Raw genomic sequence first — 25421 nt, forward strand, 5'->3', positions numbered from 1 at the left:
CAATGCAGGAATCCAAGTCAGAGCATCCCTGACAGGTGGCTGTCCAGCCTCGTCTTGAAGGCCTCCAGTGTGGGAGAGCCCACCACCTCCCTAGGAAATTGGTTCCATTGTCGTATTGCTTTCACAGTCAGGAAGTTTTTCCTGATGTTCAGCCGGAATCTGGCTTCCTGTAACTTGAGCCCATGATTCCGTGTCCTGCACTCTGGGATGATTGAGAAGAGGTCCTGGCCTTCTTCTCTGTGACAACCTTTCAAGTACTTGAAGAGCGCTATCATATCTCCCCTCAGTCTTCTCTTCCCAAGGCTAAACATGCCCAGTTCTTCCACTCTCTCTTCATAGGGCTTTGTTTCCAGTCCCCTGATCACCTTTGCTGCCCTCCTCTGAACCCTCTCCAATTTGTCTGCATCCTTCTTCAAGTGTGGTGCCCAGAACTGGACACAGTACTCCAGATGAGGCCAAACCAGTGCTGAGTAGAGGGGAACTAGTACTTCCCAGGATTTGGAAGCTATGCTTCTATTAATGCAGCCCAAAATAGCATTGGCCTTTTTTGCAGCCACATCACATTGTTGGCTCATATTCAGCTTGTGATCAACAACGATTCCAAGATCTTTCTCGCTTGTAGTGTTGTTGAGCCACGTATCCCCCATCTTGTAACTGTGCATTTGGTTTCTTTTTCCTAGGTGCAGAACTTGGCATTTATCCCTATTAATGTCATTCTGTTGTTTTCTGCCCAGTGCTCCAGTCTATCCAGATCACTTTGAATTTTGTTTCTGTCTTTCAAAGTATTAGCTATCCCACCCAATTTTGTGTCATCTGCAAATTTGATCAGCATTCCCTGTACCTCCTCCTCCAAGTCAGTAATAAAAATGTTGAAGAGCACTGGGCCCAGGACTGAGCCCTGCAGTACCCCTCTCGTTACCTCTCCCCAGTTTGAGAAGGTCCCATTGATAAGCACTCTTTGAGTCCGATTCTGTAGCCAACAGAGGATCCACCAGATCGCTGTTTCATCAAGCCCACTTTGAGCTCGTTTGCTCATCAGGAGATCATGGGGCACTTTGTCGAAAGCTTTGCTGAAGTCGAGGTATATGATGTCTACAGCATTCCCACGGTCTACAAGGGAGGTTACTTGATCAAAAGATGAGATCAGTTTTGTCTGGCAGGACTTGTTTTTGACAAATCCATGTTGGCTTTGAGTAATAATGGCATTGTTTTCAAGGGGCTTACAGATGGATTGCTTTATCATCTGCTCCAGAATTTTCCTAGGGATTGATGTCAGACTTACTGGTCTGTAGTTCCCAGGTTCCTCCTTTTTACCCTTTTTGAAGATAGGGACAATGCTAGCCCTCCTTCAGTCATCTGGCACTTCCCCCATCCTCCATGATTTCTCAAAGAGAATAGACAGCGGTTCTGAGAGTTCTTCTGCCAGTTCCTTTATGACTCTAGGATGCAGTTCATCTGGCCCTGGAGATTTGAACTCATTCAAAGTAATTAGGTGTTCCTTGACCATATGCCTGTCGATCTCAAGCTGCAATCCTGCCACTTCAGCCTGCACTTTGCCTTTACCAGGGGGGTCATAGACCCTCTTTTGGGAGAAGACTGAGCCAAAGTAGGAATTGAGCACCTCTGCCTTTTCTTTGTCATCTGTTATCATTTTGCCATCCTTATTTAATATCTGAACAACCATTTCTTTCCTCTGCCTTTTACTATGCAGGTAGCTGAAGAAAGCCTTTTTGTTGTTTTTAGCATCCCTCGCTAACCTCAGCTCGTTCTCAGCTTTAGCCTTCCTGACTCCATCTCTGCAATTCTGTGCTACCTGCCTGTACTCTTCCTTTGTTACTTGGCCTTCTTTCCACTTCCTATATGTGTCCTTTTTTGTTTTCATGTCATCCCTAAGCTTTTTGTGAAGCCACATTGGCTTTTTCTGTTGTCTTCCACCTTTTCTTCTTGTTGGAATTGTTTGTGATTGTGCCTTGAGAATTTCCTTTTTTAAAAACTCCCACCCATCTTGGACTCCTTTTCTCGTTAGCATTGCTTGCCATGGGACCTTACTGATCATTGTTCTGAGTTTATTAAAATCATCTTTCCTAAAATCCAGGGTACGCGTTTGACTACACTTGGCTTTTGCTTCCCTTAGAACCAAGAACTCAAGTGCAACATTGTCTCTTTCCCCTAGAGAGTAAACTGCTGCTTTATCCACTAAGTCATCTGTTGGTTAGGATCAAGTCAAGGATAGCCGATCCTCTAGTTCCTTCCTCTACTTTCTGTAGGAGGAAGTTATCCGCCACACAAGTCAGGAATTTCCTGGAGGGGCCATGTTTTGCAGAATTTGTCTCCCAACAAATATCAGGGAAATGGAAGACCCCCATTACTACTACATCATGCTTCCTTAAAACATTGGCTATTTGCTTTTCAAAAGTTTCATCCTCATCTTCTCCTTGGTTGGGTGGCTGGTAGTAGACTCCGACCACCAGGTTCCTTTTATTCTTTGCTCCATTTATTTTGATCCAGATGCTCTCGATGGGGCTACCAAGCTCCTCCTGCTGTATTTCTGTGCAGAGATATGTATTTTTCACATACAGTGCAACCCCACCTCCCTTTCTGTTCCTCCTGTTCTTTTTGAACAAGTTATATCCTTAAATTGCTGTATTCCAGTCATGAGTGTCATCCCACTAAGTCTCAGTTATACCTATCAAGTCATAATTTCCCTCCTGTATTAAGAGTTGAAGTTCATTCTGTTTGTTTCCCATGCTCTGGGCATTAGTATATAGACATCGAAGACCATGTGCTTCATAGTCTGGCTTTCTTCCTACATGTGTCTGAAGACTATTATTGGGCGCTATCAGAGCTGTTCTCTCCGTTGCAGTGCATGCGCCTATGTCCATTGTTACCCCCAACATTACATCTCCCTTCCCTGTAGGATTCAGTTTAAAGCCCTCCTGATGAAGTTCTTCATGCTGTGGCCAAACACATTCTTCCCATCCTTTGTGAGGTGCAACCTGTCCCTTGCCAACAGCTCATCTTCCAGGAAGTATAGCCCGTGGTCCCAGAATCCAAATCTCTCTCGTCGGCACCACCTTCGTAGCCAGTCATTCACCCAGAGTATTTTTCATTCCCTTTCTATCCCTCTTCTAACTACTGGAAGGATGGATGAGAAAACTATCTGGGCCCCAAAGTTCTTGAGTTTCCTTCCCAGAGCTTCAAAGTCTGACGTGATTTCTTCGTAGCTCCGCTTGGCGGTATCATTTGTTCCCACATGGATGAGAAGAAAGGGATACCTGTCAGTGGGCTTTATGAGTGCAGGAAACCTTTCAGTCATGTCTCTAATTCGTCCTCCCGGGAGACAACATACCTGACGAGTCCACGGGTCTTCGCGACATACTTGGGTCTCGATCCCACGCAGTAAGGAGTCTCCCACTACTACCACTCTTCTTGTTGTTGTAGGCCTGGGTTTCATCGCCTCTGCTTGACTGACCTTCAGCCTCTTGGTCACTCTCATGCAGGTTCCCCTGTAATTCTTCCTCTGCAGGCTGTCCTCCAGTCTCATCCTCAAGTACCTGGAATCGGTTCCACAGCTCCACTGCTTCCACTGGTGCACAGTGGCGTCTAGTTCTTCTTCTCCTAACTGTCACCCTTTTCCAAGGAATATCCTCTACTTCATTTTTCCTCACCTCAGCATTTCCCACTTCTACCTCATCTTGCTACTGCTCTTCAAGATTCTGGTCTTCACTTTGCTGCTGTAGTTCCAACATTCTGTCCAAGAACCCTTCATGTTCTCTTATTCCTCGGAGGGTCGACAGTCGCCGCTCCAGTCCTCTTACTTTTTCTTCCAGCAGCATGATCAACTTGCACTTGTTGCAGGTGTAGGCCATGTTGTTCTCAGGCAAGAAAACAAACACTGCACACACCTTGCAGGTCACCACCACTGGAGAGTCTTGTCGTTCCATAGCCTCTTTTCCCTTTTTGTGTCTAGCTTTGTGATTGTTCTAGACTAGCCTGTGCCTGTTCCTCTACTCAGTAGAGGTTAAAAGCAGAGTCCCACTTGTGTGAAAGTGTGTGTTACAAGACAAGTAAACGGAAAAAAGTTAGTTAAAAATAAAATAAAATGAAAAATGAAAAAAAAATGTTAGGGGCCTCCCCCTTGACCTCCCCTGCCGAACTCCCCTGGCCAACTCCTGTTTGCTCCCCTGTCCACTTGCTCTGGTCGCTCGCTCTCTGGGAGCTTGCTTGCTTCTGTAGTCCCTGGACCAGCTGGAGCAGCTTGCTCTGCTCTGCTCTGCTCAGCTGGGAGGCGGGAAACAGACTGCAGCTTCCTGCCCACTCAGCTGCTGGGAGTACTCAGGCCACACACACCCAATTCAGTTGGAGCTCTCAGAAGCACCTGGTGAGCTCACAGCCAATCAGAAGGATAAAGGGCAGCCCCCTGGGCTTCTTGCAGCCCACTTACCTCTTAGCCTCTGTCTCCTTTGTCTCCTTTGTCTCCTTTGTCTCCTTTGTCTCCTTTGTCTCTTCAACCACTGCAACTCCCCTGGCCAACTTCTGTTTGCTCCCCCTGTTCGCTCGCTCTGGTCGCTCGCTCTCTGGGAGCTTGCCTGCTTCTGTAGTTCCTGGACCAGCTGGAGCAGCTTGCTCTGCTCTGCTCTGCTCTGCTCAGCTGGGAGGCGGGAAAACCAATTATTAATACCATTATGGGATTACTATTATTACTTTTCCTTGTTGGCTAAACTGTTAATGTTTATTAATACATGTTAACTGAATGGTAATTTATGGACAATGGAAATGGAGTGTTTGCTTCTATCTCTGTTAGGGGTGTACGAACCCCACTCACTGGTCTGGTTCGGGGTGTCTGCGGGGGGGGAGGCGATCTATCTCTCCCCCCGGAATCCTCCCTGGCCAGCTCCGCTCTGCGGCGAGTCCGCGGCAAGTCCATGGAGCCACTGGCTGCACCCATCCACAGCTGGACTTCTGTCCGCTGCCAGGCTGTGAACATAAATGGTGCCTGGCGTAGCTGATGCAATTTGCATCCCTGCTCTTTGACCTGATAGGCTACGTAAATATTTACGTAGCATATCACAGCAAAAGCAGAGATGCAAATGGCATCCACTATGGGGACGCCATTTGTGTCCGCAGCCTGGCAGCGGATGGCTGCAGACTGAAGAGGACGGACCCAGACCTGGCTGGTGGCAGGTAGGGTCTGTCCCGATATAACTTTGCAGGGTGGCAGGGGGGAGTAGTCCGTTCTGTCACAGGCTCCGGGAATCTTTAGACTCTGGCCTCATTGGAGTCTGTGGCAGATTTCTCTTCCATCCCTAATCTCTGTGCTATAAGACTGTCTGGATATTTGGTTTGTTCTTACTGAAGTTTAATATAATTCTGTTTTTTTTTTCTTTTCTCTTTTTTTCTCTTCCTTCTTTTGCTATCCTCCTTTTTTTCTTTTTTTTAGAATACTGTAATGTTGGAAACTGAAGATTCTGATTATATTGTTGGTAGTGTTTATTTCATTTATAAAAATAAAATAAAAATAGATTCAAAAAACAAGAAGAAGAGTTAGCCTTTGCATCACAAACAAAGGTGTACCCTGGATATTACTGATGCTCAATTGATATTGTAGTTAATGATGTGACTAGGGTGTCCACATTGTTGGAGATGTTCTTTAAGTTCATTACATCTTCTTGAGAAGTTTTCTTCGTTATGACAAATGTGTTTTATTCTAAGAGCCAAACTATGCCAGATGACATGATTGGAAATTAAGGTACAGGTGGGAATCAGTAGGTTTACAATATACGTCTATGACAATTTGATGGTTTTCAATGGTTAAGAGGACATCAAGGAAAGGTAATTTGGGGTTTTCAGTTGTGGTGTTACTGATAAATGTTATCGTTAGGTGGACAGTGTTTACATTTGGTAAAAATCTCCAAGCTATCCCTTCCATAATCCCAGATGACAAAAATGCCATCCATGTAATGCCACTGTATGCTAGGCTTGTGGGAAACAGTTCTGCAGATAGTTTCTTTGAGTTGTCCCATAAATAGGTTGGCATATGATGGGGTCATACGCATTGCCATTGCTGTACCTTGGAGTTGTAAATAGTGATTGTTATTGAACATGAAATTGTTACAAGCGAGTACCAACTTAGCTTGGGATGTTAGCAACTTTAAATCTGAGAGACTATGTGAAGGTGTGTTGAAATGTCTTGCAACAGGCTGCTTCTCACCTTCACATTGTGTCTCAGATTTACAGTTGCTTCCAATAGAACAAACACAAGACAACGACATGCTTGACAGCAGGGAAAATTTCTGGATCTATCCCACAATCTTTCAGTTTTGAGTGTGGGGGTATCTGAAGGACAGAATAGGGATTTAGAACAGAATAGGGATTCTGTTTGTGTACCAACTGCCCTGCTGCCCAACAGTTTCTCTTCCTGAGATGGATGGTTGTCTCAGGGGTGGTCTGCAGTGTCCCTGGTTTGCTGTGCTGGGGGACTTTCAACATACATGCTGAGACCACCTTGTTGGGAGTGGCTCAGGACGTCATGGCCTCCATGTCAACCATGGGCCTGCCCCAGTTGGTATCTGGTCCCACTCATTTAGCAGGGCACAATTTGGATCTAGTGTTCTGTGTTGGGGAAGATTATGGTGATCTGGGGATGGAGGAACTTTCCATAGTTCTATTGTCATGGTCAATGGAACACTGTCTGGTGGGGTTTGGACTTACTTCAACTCAGACCCACTGTAGGGGCAGTAGTCTGATTATGATGGTCCACTCAAGGAGGCCGCTCAATGGTTTTCTGAGGGCACTTGGGATTTCATGTCACTGGCAGTCAAAGCCCAGGTTGACCTCTGGAATGGGGAAATGGCCTGGGCAGTTGACACAATAGATCCTGAGCACCCTCTCCCAGTGAGTAGGAGAGCTCCCTGGTTTTTCCCAGAGCTGGGGGAAATGAAATGAGTGATATGGCAATGAGAGCATCACAACTCAGAACAAGTCCAAAGGAACACTGGCTAAAGTGCACTTGAAAGCCTCCTCCATGGCAGAAGAAATTGTTCTTCTCTACCACCATTTCATCTGCACAGAGTCACCAGTGGAACTGGCCCATGAAAAGAAAATGTGCACCACTCCATAGTCTGTTGTGGTGTGTGCTTTGCCTGGTTTTGTGGGTTTTGCTTGTGTGTGTGTGTGAGTGTGGGGGGGTAGTATGAGGTGTGGGGGATGTTTTGCCTGTCTGTATGTTTGTGTTTTCATGGTCAGAGAGCACCTCTACCTTGTTATTAAGTTCTTGGCTGAGTTACTTTTTTTTTTTTTTTTTCAGTCTCACCACCTTGTCATCTTGGAAATGGGTATTTTGTTACCCATTTTGTGAATGGGCAAGTCCCCATAGCAGCCATTTTGTGCAAGGGCCTATGACTCTCAGAATTCTAAATGTGCTTACCAACCCAAAAGGGTTGGGGAACCCTGGTCTAAGACCATAAGAATGTAAGAAGACCCATGCTGGATCAGACCAAGGGTCCATCTAGTCCAGCAATCTATTCACACAGTGGCCAACCAGCTGTCAACCAGGAACTCACAAGCAGGAACATGAGCACAACAGCATCCTCCCACCCATGTTCCCCAGCAACTGGTGTACATAGGCTCACTGCCTCTGGTAATGGAGGTAGCACATAGCCACCAAGACTAGTAGCCATTGATAGCCTTTTCCTCCAGGAATTTGTCTAACCTCCTTTTAAAGCCATCCAAATTGGTGGAAATCACTACACCTTGTGGTAGTGAGTTCCATAGTTTAACTATGCACTATGTGAAGAAGCACTTCCTTTTATCTGTCCTGAATCTCCCACCAATCATTTTCATAGGATGACCCTGGGTTCTAGTATTTTGATAGAGGGAGAAAAATCTCTCCCTATTACATTATGCATAATTTTGTACACCTCTGTCCTGTCTCCCCTTACCTGCCTTTTTGGTCTATATGATCCCAGTCAGGCCAGGGCATTCAGTGTCCCACAAAGGTGTTCCCAAATTCCCATAAGAATGAATTGCAGCCATTAATCTTGGAGCAACTCAGCAACCATTAGGCATGAGCATGCAGAGATGAACTGACAGCAACTCTAATTGTGGTGGGTGGGGAACTAAGTGGTGGATTGTTCATTATGTCCTGTGCTCTGCCCTCTCACCTGCAGGGCAGGAGGTAGAGAAGGTGGCTTCACCAGGCTTTTTAACCTGGCAGATCTTTTCTCCCCTTTAATCTCCCCACCACCATTAAATGGGGATAAATTAGCTACACCAAATCCAAGCCAACATGGTTGAGGGGCCCAATTGTGGCCCCTTGGATCCACTAGGTGCCCCTGAATGCTCCATTTCAGGAATCAGGGCCTGCTGGGGGTGATGACACTGCTGACAGTAGATTTACCCCCATGGATCTTTCCACAGCATAACTAGGGCTCCAGGACAGGGCACCCCCCCCCCAGCAATAGGGTGCCTCCACCCCATCCTAACCCCTCATTTCTCTGTGCTCCCTTATCTTGGGACATCAAAGTATTCAGGTCTTCCTTTTTTTGTATCCCCAGCCTTATAGTAATGGACTTTCACAGGATTTAAGTAATTAATTTCCCCAAATGTGCCAACATTTTATTCTAATCAAAGATTTAAAATAAGTAGTATCCAAAGTTTCAGCATGCTTTACTGTGCCCCATAACCACTGATGGGAAAGGGCCTGATAGTAACTCTGAATAATACATGCCTTAATTTTGTGTTGGTATTTCTGCCTTTCAACGTGACATTCAAGTCTCCTGTCTAAACATAGGTTTGAGGTTTCATGTTGTTGTTTGAAGGGAATTTCCTTGATGTATGGATCAATGAAAGAGAAATGAAATTAGTGGACTGACTGTTGTTGGCTACTGATTACCATGTTTCTGGGCACTTCACCTGTTCTAGGTTTGCATACTACTCTGATAGCTTCTATATGGTTTTCATTGATGTCGTAACATAGGAAATTATATCTTTGCAGAGAGTTTCAATGAATCCAGTATCTGACTGGGCACTGTAGGAAACAAGATGCTAGACTAGATAGTCTGATTGGGAGCCATATTCTCTTTTATTTTATTTTATTTTATTTTATCTTAATTAATTAATTAATATTTCTATACTACCCTTTTTTTTGTCAAAAGGCCACCAAGGCAGTGTACAACCAGGGAATACAATGTATGCATTGCCAGAAAAGAGGAAATGCATCACCCCTCCAAAAAAAAGGTCAAAGGAGGACACAAATTTGCATAATATTTATATGTGCTAACATATATGTATAGGTGCAAATTTAGAAATAATAACTATAATTTAAATAGGAATATACCACATCTCACCACAGTTGGGAAGACTATGACAAGGTGATCTGTGTGCCGCTTGCTCAAGCAGCTGTCCAGATGCTTACTGTTGATGGGCAACTGGAAGACCCCTCCTGTCCCTTCTTATGGTTTCTTTATCTTTAAACTGGACTTGGACAAGACAGCCCTTCAAATAGAGAACATCTTCAAACAGAGGATTGTCCACTGATAGCTCTTCCAATAGAGGACTGTCTTCTCTAAAATAGGATACCTGGCCACTCTAAAAACAATTAAAGAATTAAAAAAACCATTAAAACAATAGCGCACTAAAAAGGAAGGTTAAAGAGATGTCCCTTAACACCATTTTGGAAGCCAAGAGGGTTGGGGCCTAGTTGTAATCTGGACTGAGTGCATTCCACAGTTTGGGAGCCCCATAGAAGAAAGCCCTTTCTCACATGTCCAATGAGTTGGCCTCTGTGGGCAGCAATGTCCTCAGAAGGGCTTTTGCCTTTGTTGTTTTGAAGCCATTGTTTTGTATGGTCTTGGTCAGTGTGTCCCTTATACTTTAAACATCCAATGATTTAAGCAGAAAGTGAGTTTTTGTGTAGTTTTAATGGTGTTTCCTTTAAAAAAAGAAAAAAGAAGTTACCCTAGAGTGTGTATAGCAGATCCATGACTTTAATTCAGTGTTTGTTTATCATGTGTAACATCCCACATTGAAGGTCTGTGACAGTCAATCAAAACAACATGTGGATGCTATTACGTCCTTAAGTTCAGTGAAATGACCCATGTTTAAGGCACTTTGCCACTGATCTGTTATCCAGAAGTAACAGCAACAGTGGGAGACTTGAGAGGTGTGAGTGTGTGGGCGTGAGGGAGATACCAAATTAAATCTTGGATAGCACATGGATCATTGGCAGGCTTGAATCTACTGGTTAGTCTGTGAATATAAGAAGAAACATTATCTTTGGCATACAGAATCAAAAGACTGGTCAGCAGATGGAATATTTTTACATCTTTCTTATTAGAACAGGAGGATTTTACTGCTTAAACCTCCAACCAGCACCAAATGGCGGGGCTGGCACAGGAAAGGTTTTATGATACTGACTACTTATACTAATGTTGGACCATCACATGGGATCCATCACTCTAGTGATCAATGTATCTCTGGAGCCACATTTGCATGCATGTATGAGGTTGCTCTTCCATTTCCACCAGTCACCCAGTGAGATTTGGTGTTTAGAGATGCAGGTTATGCTTGCTGGGCTGAGGTTCATAGTGCTCAACTCAAAAAAGAGGTAGCAGATGGACCCTACATTCTTCTGCAGCTCTGAAACTCTCTCCTGGCCCCAAACCCCGCTTCCTTTCACTTTAAACAACACTGGTTTTTCCCTCCCTCTTCTCTCCAGTAAACTGCTAAAACGCCAGAAAGAAAGATCTTGGTGGCTCTTGGGAAATTCATTTCCCAAGGCAAGGAGTAAAGATGTCACAGGATTCCTCCTGTGTCTAGATAGAGAAGAATCTTGAGGGTTCAGAACACGAGTCAGAGACGATGTCCCAGCTCTCTCTCAGCCTATCTCTGCCACCCTCCTACACCCCTAACCCTTCCCCATCACCCCAGCCCCCAAACACACACTCCCTCTTCTCTTCTTTTCCCATCCCTTCTTGTTGGCAACAGCAATGGTGACAGAAGTGTTAAAAAGAAGCTTTCTTTTCCTCCCCCCTGACCTCTCTCTGCTACAATCTTTCAGCTAAACCTTTTTCTCCATATTATATTCCTCAGATAAACCAGATAAGAGGGGCTTCCAAATATATGGAAAAAAGACAAAATTAAGCACAATTAGTGAAGAACGCCAAAAATACCTTGAGCAGAGAATAACGGGAGAGGAAATTAGAGGGATAATTAAAAGTGCAAAACTATTTTAAACCAAGCAGGATTGGATGGTTGGCCCAGGGCCTTTTGTTAAAAAAATTGAATCAGAATTGCTCCTTCATCTGGTACACCTAGGGATGGACGAGCCCATCTCTGTCCGGGGCGGGGGAGCTCAACAAACTGCCCCCTGGCTTGTGCAGCCTGGGCCTGCTTGGCAAGATTCCTTGCTCACCCCACCTGCCCGCGAGCTGTGTGAGCCCCCCCTTTCCTCACACTGGCTGTCAAGGGCTGGCAAAGGGAGAAAGGGCCTTGGTGGCCAACCCCCAGCCTCTTGCCCTGGCCTTCTCTAGAGGAGGCCAGGGCGAGAGTGCTGGGGTGCCGCCGTCACCCTTCTTCCTTGAGCTGGCTGTCCTCTTGCCCTGGCCTCCAGCAGGTGGGGTGGGGGCGAAGAGGATAGGTGCCCCTTTCCCTCCACCCCCACTTGCTACAAGAGCAGTGGCAAGGGACAAGCTGTTCATTCTCCATAAGGCCAGGAAAACTTATGGAAAATGACCAGCCTGTCCCACACCACTGCCACTGTAGCAAGGATGAGGGAAGCAAGAGAGGCACTGCCTTCTTCCCCTTTCAGTGAGTGGCTTGCTGAGGGAGGAGGTGCCCAAGCTCTTGCCTGACTCAGCACGCAGAGAGTCCGGCAAGAGCTCAGGTCTGCAAACTGGCATCCGGGGGGCAGAACCACAACTTCTCACTGGGCTTTGAGCCCCAACGAGATGCTTGTGCCATCCCTAGGTACACCTAAGTAATGATATCAGGGAAGAGGGGTGATCCCACCATTGTGGCAAACATCCAGGGTCATGACAATTACAAAACCTGGAAGAGGTAAAGGAACAATTAGGGATGGGCAAATGAGCAATGTCTGAGATCACTAGGATTGTCCAAATGTCATCTTGCTGCTTGTCTCATGCCCAGTTTGCTTCTTGCTCTGCGCAAATGGGAAAATAGCGCAAATTGAGCAGAGTTCAAATGTGAAATTTGCACAGCTTTCCTCCAGAGACTAAAGCAGGGCCTTCAGTCTGCCAGGGGGATTTGCACAAAATTGGACTGGGAAAGTTGCACAAATCAAACGCGAGTATGTGTCTGGCAATTTGCAGATACATTAGACAGACACATACTCATGCAATCATGTTCGGGGCTCCAAACAGGGCATGCTTGCATGTCTTGTGAGCAAAACCGAAATTCTCATACATCACTCGTAACAATAGATTCATATAGGCCTATAAGACTCACCAATACAATTTTTTTAAAGTCTTTATGGCTTTGATAGCAAAAAGATTGGGTAACATGGCTCCAAATTATATTCATCACAACGAAACTCGTTATACATATAAGAGACAGAGTGTTGTTGACCCAATTAAAAAATTGCTTAATTTAATGCACTACAGCAAAACCAAACAACTTCAATCCATTATGGTACTACTAAGGCCTTTGATAAGTTAGAATGGCCATTCCTCATTGAATTTCTTAAAGTGATGAATTTTCAGTAGGGATGGCACAGGCACCCAATTCTGTCCAGGAATCTGGCGGACCCCCCCCCCATACCCTGAGCCCCACTCACTGAGCCCCTGCTCCTGCTGCCCCCTGCCCACACTCGGCAAGTGGCCTGTAGTCACCCTGGTGGCCTCACTGAGCTCTGTGGTCACAATTTTTTGAAAAATAAAATGGCAATCACAAAAATGCACATATTTGCATATGTGCAAAAATGTGCATTTTTGCAATTATGCATATTTGCTTAAGCAAAGTGTGCATTTTGTGAATGTGCATATTTGTGTATGTGCATATTTTGTGAAAATGTGCATTTTTGCACACACACAAATATGTGAATTTTTGCGATCGGAATTTTGTTTTTTTAAAAAATGGCGACGGTTGCATTCGACAAGGCCGCCAGGGTGAGGGCAGGCTGCTCACCAAGCACTGGAGGGGCTTGAGTGCAGTCTGGGGACTGGCAAGTTGGGGCAGGGGCTGGGCTGGCACCCAGAGAACCCACATGGGGGTGGGTTCACACATCCCTAATTTTCAGAATGAATGTATTAATTCCATTTCATACCTATATTTGAACAAACATGCTACCATCAGGATTAACCAAATTAGACCCTAACCAAATAGGAATCAGATGAGGCACTGAAACAACTATGTCCACTCCCTTCTCTCCTTTTTGTGGTTTCAACAGAACCACTAGTGACAGCAATTAAAGAAAATGCTGATAATGCAGGACTTAAAATATGACTCACAATAAAATTGGGTTATTTGCAGATGTTATTTCTTAACACTTACTGACTCCAAAAGATCTATCAGTGAAGCACAGAAAGAATTCTGTAAATATCTCTGGGCAAATCAGAAAAACTTGGAATGGGTTTGGATAGATATTCCTAAGGGGGGAAAGTCAGGAAATCTCCAGGATTGAATTTTGCAAATCATATATGAAATATTTAGGGGTAAATCTCTCACAATTTATTTATAATAACCCAGGCTGAGGCTGCCCATGGTTACCTTATCCCATGGATCGGGGTATAATTCTTATATAAGAAGAGAAATGAGATCTTACATCATGCTGCTTTCTCTAAACACATTTCAATATATTCCTCTATGCTGTAAATGCTATCTCATTTTAAAATCGTAATCTTAATGAAATATACAGCTCTAAAAAAAAATCTATACAGCCATAGTCAGTGAAGTCATCTTTACTTCTCATCCAAATATTAATTTTCAAATGGGAACCCTTCCGCATTTCAACAATAGTATGTTGCCAGGTGTCAAGGTCAGGCCAGGGCTGTGGGTGGTATTATCCAGAAATTGGTCTGGGTTATGTTGCTCCTGCCTGAGGGCCTCTGGCAATGATTTCTGGGGCTCACTGAATAGTCAAAGCTCCTTTTTGCTCCCCTTGCAATTTCTCAGATGCTTTCTCCAAGCAGAAACCTCCAAATTTGTCTTGGAATTTCTCTTTAGGTGAAACTCAGTAGCAAGTCATAGTGCAGACACACTGGCTGCATTCAGGTATAATGATATACTATGGTTGATAGTGAGTTTGCACACTCCTGCATCTCCTCTCATCCAGCATGGCTTCAAGGAGGAGAGGTGGACATCCTGTGGGCACCTGGTTAGCCACTGTGTGAACAGAATGCCAGACTAGGTAGGCCTTTGGTCTGATCCAAAATGGCTCTTCTCATGTTCATATGCTTTTATGAAGGTTTCTCTTCCATTTTCAATTGCCTGCAGGTTAGTGTTCTGCCCCAAACCTAAACTGTGGCTAATCTTAGCACTGGTCTATGCCCCCACTCCTATGTCATCTAAGGATTTATGAGAAATTCATTTCAGTTCATTTTCGACCAGAATTTACCCAGTCTGCACCTCCCAAACTCAAATGCATACTCAAACACCATTTCCCAGCTTGCAATGTGATTCATGGACCAAAGAAAAATGTGTTTGAAAATGGGTACATCTGAAAAAAATATGCATTAAAAACAGGTACTTTTGAAAAATACATACATCCATGCTTTAATCAATGGGAGGGAATGTGTACTTTTCACTGCACACCAAAATATGTATTGAAACATACCTGAATTTTTGTGTGAACAAAAACCCTTCACCCTCACAATCTGATGTGGATGTGAGTCAGAACAAGCTTCAAGGTGGAATTCAAAGAACCTCACAAGCTCAAGATTTGCTGATTCACACAGAAATTGTGGGACATTCATGTGTGTGTGAATTCTCAAAACATGTAGGTTGGAGGTACAGTACTTAGTAACCATGTTATGAGGTGGTGCAAGAGCTTTTTTAATCCCTCAGTTTTGGGTACTTGAAGCAAAGCCCCAGGCTGGCTGAGCACCCACTAGCAGCATAGTTGCCCTGCACTTTGTGCTTTGAAAAATAGGGCTGTTAATTCCCCTGGGAAGATGCTATGTGATGATGCAGTGTCATTACCAGGGCATTGTATGGAAAAAAGATGGCTGCCCCCATCTAATCCATCTTCCCAGGGGCTGGGGGGGGGGCATTTTTCCCAGCACAACGTGTGCATCAGCCACATTACTGTTGCAGGTGGTGTTTTCTAGAAATACGCCTATTTTTGGAAGATACCAACTACCCATTGGGGAGAGTAGAAGTTTCCCAGCACTATAAATGCATTTCCTTGTGCTGGTTGTTCAGGGAGAGCAGTAGTTTGTTTCTCTGATATGCTTTATGGGAAGAAAGTCTGTCCTAAAATGGCACATTGGGACATGAGAGAGAGAACTGAAGAGTATTTGAATCTGTGATATGTAATCTCACTGCACCCTCTTCAGTCATTGACTCTGCACACATTTGTTGCATACATATAGAGCTTAAGTTATATGTCCTCATATTTGGAAATCTAAGGAGAGGTTTTGGAGATTTGTAATGCTAATTATAAGAATAAAGGAGAACAGGAGCATAATGGTCCATTCATTAAGTCAGCATTTATATCTTGCATTTCTATAACCCATCCAAGGCAGCTTAACAAAAGTCAAACAATAATTTAAAAAAAATATGAATAAGCCAACACATAGACCAACTACACAAGACCCAGAAAATTAAAAAGAAAGAGCAGCATAAACATTACAACTCCCTTGTTACAACAGCTTCACTGACTACTGGTCTATTTCAGGGCGCAATTCATTCATACATAAATATCTTTCTGCAGTGTATGTGTGTGTGGTGGTTGGGGTGTGTGTGTTAAATTTGTAAAGGTAGATTTTTGGAGGGCTGCCTTCTAGTAATGGGTTGCACTTAAAGGTTTTTGGGTCCCTACCACATATAAAAACTGTAGCATCTTCATCCTGCGCCTTGATACATCAACTCTCCCTTCACGAACATAATGAAGAAACATGTCATATTGATGTGTTTGTTTCCACAGTTTATTGGAACACAAAATCCTTGAAATGGAAGAAAGACATAAAGGGGAGCTGGATACTTTGAAGGAGGAAAAGGAGAACCTTCAAGGCTTGGTTTCACGTCAAAGCTACATCATCCAAGAGCTGGAGAGGCAGCTGAGTAAAGCAACCACCAACAATAGTATTCTGCAGAAACAGCAACTGGAGCTAATGGACACAGTCCACAGCTTAGTCAGCATTTGTTCTAAAGAAGGAGGTAAGACAGTGTCCACTTGAGAAATAAATTTAGGGTGGTTATAAATGTCTCCCCAGATTTTTGGGGGGTTGTTGTTGTTGTTGTTACTTTAGGATAAATGGATTAAATTACACCTCTAGTACAATTATTGCTACCTTATTTATTCAAGTTCCACCTGTATTGCTATTAACATGACATTTGAAGGCAGGAGCAGGACAGGGGAATTGTGCCGCTGGGTTACAACTCCCATCATGCCCAACAACATCTGTGCTGGCTGGGGCTAACAGGAGTTGTAGTCCAGCAACATCTGGAGGGCCGCAGGTGCCCCATCCCTGTCTATGGGGTTCACACATGTTTATTTGCCCATGGATCCTGTTGCTGAGGTCCTTAAAGGGACAACGTCTGGGCACTCCATCACCTCTCCATTGATTTCCATGTGATATGCTCCTTCCGGCTGTTAGGAGAATGACAGGTGCCTGGTGTACAGGTCCCAGGTTTGGGGGGCGTCTCTAAGTCTTGCACCTCTGCAGGTGTTACTGATGACCCAAATCTGGCTGGCTTCTCTTCCTTTTCAGTGTCTGAATCACTGTGCCACTCAGATCTCCCTAGTTCAAGTTCTCATCAAAACCTGTCCCCTCCACACTCAGGATCAAACTAGACATGTGATATTTACAGCTGGGTTTGGCTTTGCATGGCTGTTTTCTGTCATTTTTTTAATGGCGAGGGGGGCTGAGCCAGATCAGGACCAATGTGTGGCTTTAACCTTTTGTCCCCACCATGCTCCTGAATGGAATCTACACCCCCCCCACACACACACACATAGACACAGGCACCTGCTTTTCTCAATGGGACATAAGTTCTCAGTGGCACCAATGGAAGCTTTTAGCCATACACATGCTGATAAACTCACATAGTTTATTTGACTTCTGGCTCATTTAGACCTGTCCCTGCACCCTTGTAGGCTCAACTGTTATCAGTGTTCTGTAAACTCACGGATTCCTGCCATGCAGTGTGTTTTTTTTAATGCATTGGGGTTTTTTAAATCACAAGTATATGTAGTGCAGTGCACCTAGGGCAGCCTTCCCCAACCTGGTGCCATCCAGAATTTTGGACATCAACTCCCATTCAGCCCGAGCTAGCACGGGCAATGGTCAGAAATGCTGGGACTTGTGATCCAAAACATCTGGAGGGAACCAGGTTGGAGAAGCCTGACCTAGAGCTTCCCCCAGCATTTAGAAGCCATTGCCATATTTTGGGGTGGCCCCATTTTGCTTCCAAACTTATAGGCACTCAACCACAGGAGTTTGTTATTAACCGGAACAAGTGGGACCTGCAACAAAATGGTGCAGTGTGGAGTGCTCCGGTTCACTCTTCCAGTCTGTCAGACTCAGCCAAGACTTCCTCCATGGTATTCTATTTCATTCTCCCTCCCATTCACCCAGTTTTCTGTGCTTTTTCCCCAACAGACAGTCAGTGTTCTGTGGCCACTGAGCATGCTCAGTACTCACTGAGCTATTTCTGGGATCCCTACCCCCACCCCAGTAGGGGTTTGGGGTGATTGTACTTCTACAAACCTTAAGGTTACCCCAAGCCTGCTGATAGTTCCATCATGCATTTGGATGGTGCCTTTGCAGCTACAGAAGTAATGGAATCCACCTCTGAACTTCAGAAATAGAGGGAATCAAATTGTAGTATTCTGTTCTCCAAGAGATACCATTAATTTTAATGAGGTTCACATCAGAATTATGTTCAGTAGATTCTACTGAGTTACTTGGTGGATCGCATCTTTTCCTAGTACTACAGGGAATAAAATACAGCTGCACCCACAAACCAGTTAAGTTAGCATACTTGAATATAAGCCCACAAAATGCCATTGATGTCACAGAAATCCAGCTGTGTTAGATGCAAGAGTAAATGGTTTATATTATACATTGTAGCTTTCGTTGGGGCTACATTACCAACCTTTAAGAGAGTTTCTACTCTGATATTAGCTGAACTTTGAATGGAATTGTACAGTCTTGGTAATGAGTAGGATCAAATGCATATGTGTGTGTGTGTGTGTGTGCGCGCGCGCGTGTGCATGTGATCACTACTGAATATCCTAGAGTGCAATCAGGGAAAGTCAATTTTAGGTTAATATAACAACTGTATTTGACAGATATTTGAAAAGTAACAAAGCACTACATCCTTTCTTATATCAATGTATGATTAGAAGTGTCAGAAAATGTTGAAATATGCTAGCATCAAGATAAGCATCCTTTGATTACTAATAGGTTTGGTTAATTATTTCCATCAGAACAAAACCCCATAAATATTTTGAATTTCTTATTTGTAGTGCTAGATCTTAGATTACCGAGTAAATCAAAATTAATTTCAATTGACACAGGGTTTCCTCACATCCTCTGATATATAATATAACACTATTATCATGGGTTCAAAAATAACTAAACTAGATGTTTGAGCTACATTTGACATAGTACTTTAATAACTGATCAAAAGAAGGTTCATGGTTCAGTGAAATGACTTAGGGCAGATTCAGAATATAAAGCACTGTGAAGCATGGCAGATGCAAGAAATTCCTCTGACTGCCAGCATCCAGCCCAGCTTCTTGTGTAGGGATGGTGCAGATGCCTGACAGGGTCTGGGAGTCCATTGGGTTCCCCCCACCCGCACCCCTGGACTGCACCCACTGAGCCTCTGACCTCACTCTCTCCCACTTGTGCCCTTCCAGATGTTCCCTGCACTCACCTGGACCCATCTGTGAGTGCCCGCCATTTTGCCAAGCTTATTTTTGCAGAGAAAAGGAGGTCATTTAAATGTGCATATTTAAATATGTGCAAATTCGGGCTGGGAAAGCTTGATGTATGCAATATTAGGGGCGTAAATGGCCCATTTATGCCTCTAATATCTAATATCAAGATTTCTCAGCCCAACTTTGTACATATTTAAAAATGCGCCTTTTAATGTCCTCATTTTTTCTGTAAAAATGAGCTTGGCAAATTGGTGAGTGTTCGTGGACGGACACTTATTTGTGATGGCACAGCAGTAGCTGAATACTTCTTGGGATGGCAGGTGCACATAAGTGGGTGGTAATGAACAAGGAGCTGGCACTCATAGGATTGCCACTAGTTTCATGACACCTCTGTGTTTGAACATTTTATAGGCAAAAGGCAGAACTTCAGGAAGTGCAACAGGACCCAACAAAAATCCTGTCTTAATTCTGTTTTTACAATTTTTTCATGCCTCTCTTCTGTCCTGATAAGCCGCTGCTTCGGTCTCGTTATTTAGGGCTTCTTTCTGCTCTGCTTCATGGACCAAACCAATCAGAGATAGGGATGTATGAGACATTCATTTCCATTTTTTTTTAAATCCAGATTTTACCCAGTTTGTACCTTCTGGATCAAACTCGGAATCAGACACAATCTGCAGTCGAAGTCTCTATATTTCCGAGCTTGCGATGTGATTCACAGCCTCCCAAAAATGTGTTCAACAGTATGCATACATTTGAAAAATGTGAAAGAAAAAATGCGTACTTTTGAAAAATGCACACCAATACACTTAAATCAATGGGAAAAGAATGCATACATTTCAAAGCTGTGCATAACTGATGCATACATTTGGAAAAATACACACAAAAATATGCACAGATTTTCATAGGAAAAGGAAAAAAGCAAAAACAATCTCACAATCTGATACGAACTTGAGCTGGAACGAGCTTTGAGATGGAATTTGGGGAACTTTGGTGCGCTCAAGTTTTGCTGATTCACACATTCCTGATCAGGGATCACATAGCAAATGACATTTTATTTATTTATTTATTTCATTTCTATACCGCCCAATAGCCGAAGCTCTCTGGGCGGTTCACAAAAACTAAAACCAAACAACACACAATAAAACAATTTAAAATATATAGAACATTAAAACCACAATATAACAATACAACCACAATAAAACCTAGCAGCAGTACAGGAGTTTAAAATACAGATTTAAAACAGCAAAGATAAAAATTTAGAAAGCTAAAATGCCTGAGAAAATAAAAAGGTCTTCACCTGGCGCCGAAAGGAGTACAATCTAGGCGCCAGGCGAACCTCACTAGGGAGCTCATTCCAGAGCCGGGGTGCCACAACAGAAAAAGCCCTCCTCCTAGTAGCCACCCGCCTCACTTCCTTTGGCAGGGGCTCACAGAGAAGGGCCGCTGATGATGATCTTAAGGTCCGGGCAGGCACATATGGGAGGAGGCGATCCTTCAGGTAACCTGGCCCCAAGCCGTTAAGGGCTTTGAATGTTAACACCAGCACTTTGAATCGGGCCCGGAAACGGACTGGCAGCCAGTGCAGCTGGAAAAGTACTGGTGTAATATGAGCTCGCAGGCCAGTCCCTGTTAACAATCTTGCTGCCCTATTTTGGACCAGCTGAAGTTTCCGGACCGTTTTCAAAGGCAGCCCCACGTATAACGCATTGCAGTAATCTACATCAAAGCACCATGTAATCAATTGCTACTGGTGTTGCGTTGAAGGTCGTTTAAGCTAGTGCAACATAACATACATTAGCCCATTCTTTTTCTGCACCAGCGTGTGATTTTTCCCATAGATGTCTGCACAAAAAAATTGCATATCTTTTCCTGTGCATTTTTTTTCAAATTGTACACATTTCTTAACTATATATTTGGATATATTTTCCAAATATATGCATTTGTGTATGCACTTTTTCAAATGTACATATTTCCCCCAAAGCAATTTCCCCAAATATCATGCATTTTAGCGCACTCTTGCCTCTAATGCATGCATCTTTGTGTGCACTTTCTCCAAAGTTACACATTTGGGGGCTCCCTTTTTTTCAATTATGCACATTTTTCATTTCACAAACTACATCGCAAGGTTCTGAAACATGCAAATATCAATGTATAACTGTGCTACAATCCATGTGCATGTTTCAGAAGTGAGAAGTCGTCAACAAATTTCTCACCCATCCCTACTCAAGGATAAATCTCATTGGGTTCACTGGGACTTACTCCCAGGTAAGTGGCCAACAGGAATGCCACCTAATTCACACATCCCCCACATAATGTCTAGAAGCTGTGCCACTGACTAGTAAAGCAGCCAAGTTTTCTTTTTCTTTTCTTTTTTTACTGCCCCTGCTTCCCTGTCTGACATATAGAAATTTAACAGGTGAAGCTTTCCTCAAGACTATGCTATTGATTTCTGCATCGGGTTGCTGTTAAAGGCAGCGTAGCAGGGCCAGTGAAAATCAGCTGGCAAACCTAGTCATGGAACCAAATGCCTCTATTGGTTAAATATTTACTAAGGTTGTTCTTGCAGATGTCAATATCATATTCACTTTATGTTTTGCAGTTTTACTAAAGAATGCAAAAAGAGAAGATGACAAGGCATTCAGAGACTGTGCAGATGTATACCAAGCTGGCTTTAACAAAAGTGGTGTCTACACTATTTATGTTAATAACATATCAGAACCTAAAAAGGTAAAGAAAAAAAAGTGTGTGCGTGTGTGTGTGTTAAAACTGTTCAAAATAGTTATTTTATTCTGCAGAGCTCAAGGAGCTAGAATTGGTATCTTGAAACCTGGATACTGTTTGTTTAAATCCTGATGCTGTGGGAGATAAGAGAGCCATGGCTCTTCCTGTACATTCCCTTCCTGGTCCGCTCCTCCACCGTCTCTCCCACTTGCTGTATGCCATGCCTGCAGTCTTGCTTCTAGCAGGTGAGGAAGTAGATTGACAGGACCAGAGTTGGAACAGAACAGATAGAAGGAGCTACATGACATCATCTGCTGTAGGAATGGGGATTTAAAGGCTTGTGTGTCTGGTTACCATAGAATCATAGAATCATAGAATAGTAGGGTTGGAAGGGGCCTACAAGGCCATCGAGTCCAACCCCCCGCTCAATGCAGGAACCCAAGTCAGAGCATCCCTGACAAATGGCTGTCCAGCCTCGTCTTGAAGGCCTCCAGTGTGGGAGAGCCCACCACCTCCCCAGGTAATTGGTTCCATTGCCGTATTGCTCTGACACTCAGGAAGTTTTTCCTGATGTTCAGTCGGAATCTGGCTTCCTGTAACTTGAGCCCATTATTCCGTGTCCTGCACTCTGGGATGATCGAGAAGAGATCCTGGCCTTCTTCTCTGTGACAACCTTTCAAGTACTTGAAGAGTGCTATCATATCTCCCCTCAGTCTTCTCTTCTCAAGGCTAAACATGCCCAGTTCTTTCAGTCTCTCTTCATAGGGCTTTGTTTCCAGTCCCCTGATCATCTTTGTTGCCCTCCTTTGAACCCTCTCCAGTTTGTCTGCATCCTTCTTAAAGTGTGGTGCCCAGAACTGGACACAGTACTCCAGATGAGGCCTAGCCAGTGCTGAGTAGAGGGGAACTAGTACTTCCCGGGATTTGGAAGCGATGCTTCTATGAATGCAGCCCAAAATAGCATTTGCCTTTTTTGCAGCCACATCACATTGTTGGCTCATATTCAGCTTGTGATCGACGACAATTCCAAGATCCTTCTCGCTCGTAGTGTGGTTGAGCCACGTATCCCCCATCTTGTAACTGTGCATTTGGTTTCTTTTTCCTAGGTGCAGAACTTGGCATTTGTCCCTATTAAATGCCATTCTGTTGTTTTCTGCCCAGCACTCCAGTCTATCCAGATCACTTTGAATTTTGTTTCTGTCTTCCAAAGTATTAGCTATCCCTCCCAATTTTGTGTCATCTGCAAATTTGATCAGCATTCCCTGCATCTCCTCCTCCAAGTCATTAATAAAAATATTGAAGAGCACTGGGCCCAGGACTGAGCCCTGCGGTACCCCACTCGTTACCTCTCCCCAGCTTGAGAAGGTCCCATTGATAAGCACTCTTTGAGTCCGATTCTGTAGCCAACTGTGGATCCACCGGATCGTTGTTTCATCTAGCCCACTTCGAGCTAGTTTGCTCATCAGGAGATCATGGGGCACTTTGTCGAAAGCTTTGCTGAAGTCGAGATATATGATGTCTACAGCATTCCCACGGTCTACAAGGGAGGTGACTTGATCAAAAAATGAGATCAGATTTGTCTGGCAGGACTTGTTTTTGACAAATCCATGTTGGCTTCGAGTAATCACGGCATTGTTGTCAAGGTGCTTCCAGATGGATTGCTTTATGATCTGCTCCAGAATGTTCCCAGGGATTGATGTCAGACTGACTGGTCTGTAGTTCCCAGGTTCCTCCTTTTTACCCTTTTTGAAGATAGGGACAACGTTAGCCCTCCTCCAGTCATCTGGCACTTCCCCGGTCCTCCATGATTTCTCAAAGAGAATAGACAGCGGTTCTGAGAGTTCTTCTGCCAGTTCCTTTATGACTCTAGGATGCAGTTCATCTGGCCCTGGAGATTTGAACTCATTCAAAGTAATGAGGTGTTCCTTGACCATATGCCTGTCGATCTCAAGCTGCAATCCTGCCCCTTCAGCCTGTACTTCGCCTTTGCCAGGGGGGTCATAGACCCTCTTTTGGGAGAAGACTGAGCCAAAGTAGGAATTGAGCACCTCTGCCTTTTCTTTGTCCTCTGTTATCATTTTGCCATCCTTATTTAATAGCTGAACAACCATTTCTTTCCTCTGCCTTTTACTATGCACGTAGCTGAAGAAAGCCTTTTTGTTGTTTTTAGCATCCCTCGCTAACCTCACCTCGTTGTCCGCTTTAGCCTTCCTGACGCCATCCCTGCAATTCTGTGCTACCTGCCTGTACTCTTCCTTTGTTACTTGGCCTTCTTTCCACTTCCTATATGTGTCCTTTTTTGTTTTCAGGTCATCCCTAAGCTTTTTGTGAAGCCACATTGGCTTCTTCTGTTGTCTTCCACCTTTTCTTCTTGTTGGAATTGTTTGTGATTGTGCCTTGAGAATTTCCTTTTTTAAAAGTTCCCACCCATCTTGGCCTCCTTTTCTCGCTAGCATTGCTTGCCATGGGACCTTACTGATCATTGTTCTGAGTTTATTAAAATCAGCTTTCCTAAAATCCAGGGTACGCGTTTGAGTACACTCGGCTTTTGCTTCCCTTAGAACCAAGAACTCAAGTACAACATGGTCGCTTTCCCCCAGAGTTCCTGTAACTGCTACTTTATCCACTAAGTCATCTCTGTTGGTTAGGATCAAGTCAAGGATAGCCGATCCTCTAGTTCCTTCCTCTACTTTCTGTAGGAGGAAGTTATCCGCCACACAAGTCAGGAATTTCCTGGAGGGGCCATGTTTTGCAGAATTTGTCTCCCAACAAATATCGGGGAAATTGAAGTCCCCCATTACTACTACATCATGCTTCCTTAAAACATTGGCTATTTGCTTTTCAAAAGTTTCATCCTTGTCTTCTCCTTGATTGGGTGGCCGGTAGTAGACTCCGGCCACCAGGTTCCTTTTATTCTTTGCTCCATTTATTTCAACCCAGATGCTCTCGATGGGGCTACCAAGCTCCTCCTCCTGTATTTCTGTGCAGAGATATGTATTTTTCACATACAGTGCAACCCCGCCTCCCTTTCTGTTCCTCCTGTTCTTTTTGAACAAGTTATATCCTTCAATTGCTGTATTCCAGTCATGAGAGTCATCCCACCAAGTCTCAGTTATAGCTATCAAGTCATAATTTCCCTCCTGTATTAAGAGTTCAAGTTCGTTCTGTTTGTTTCCCATACTCTGGGCATTAGTATATAGACATCGAAGACCATGTGCTTCATAGTCTGGCTTTCTTCCTACCTGTGTCTGAAGACTATTATTGGACGCTATCAGAGCTGTTCTCTCCATTGCAGTGCATGCGCCTACGTCCATTGTTACCCCCAACATTACATCTCCCTTCCCCGTAGGATTCAGTTTAAAGCCCTCCTGATGAAGTTCTTCATGCTGTGGCCAAACACATTCTTCCCAGCCTTTGTGAGGTGCAACCCATCCCTAGCCAACAGCCCATCTTCCAGGAAGTATAGCCCGTGGTCCCAGAATCCAAATCTCTCTCGTCGGCACCACCTTCGTAGCCAGTCATTCACCCGGAGTATTTTTCGTTCCCTTTCTATCCCTCTTCTAACTACTGGAAGGATGGATGAGAAAACTATCTGGGCCCCAAAGTTCTTGAGTTTCCTTCCCAAAGCTTCAAA

At 44.1% G+C, this 25421-nt stretch overlaps 1 protein-coding gene across 1 annotated transcript in view; it reads left to right on the forward strand.

Moving 5' to 3' along the window:
- ANGPT1 (angiopoietin 1) overlaps positions 1 to 25421 on the forward strand; it is a 265949-nt gene that overhangs the window by 171286 nt on the left and 69242 nt on the right. Inside the window, exons 4-5 of the mRNA XM_084847994.1 lie at positions 16103 to 16335; positions 21666 to 21793. Coding sequence (XP_084704120.1) covers positions 16103 to 16335; positions 21666 to 21793 — 361 coding nt within the window. The remainder of the gene's footprint in view (positions 1 to 16102; positions 16336 to 21665; positions 21794 to 25421) is intronic.

The sequence above is a fragment of the Heloderma suspectum genome, chromosome 4 (assembly GCF_057233095.1).
Source record: "Heloderma suspectum isolate Gila_16-S chromosome 4, 16-S_ref, whole genome shotgun sequence".
In the NCBI taxonomy this organism is placed as follows: domain Eukaryota; kingdom Metazoa; phylum Chordata; class Lepidosauria; order Squamata; family Helodermatidae; genus Heloderma; species Heloderma suspectum.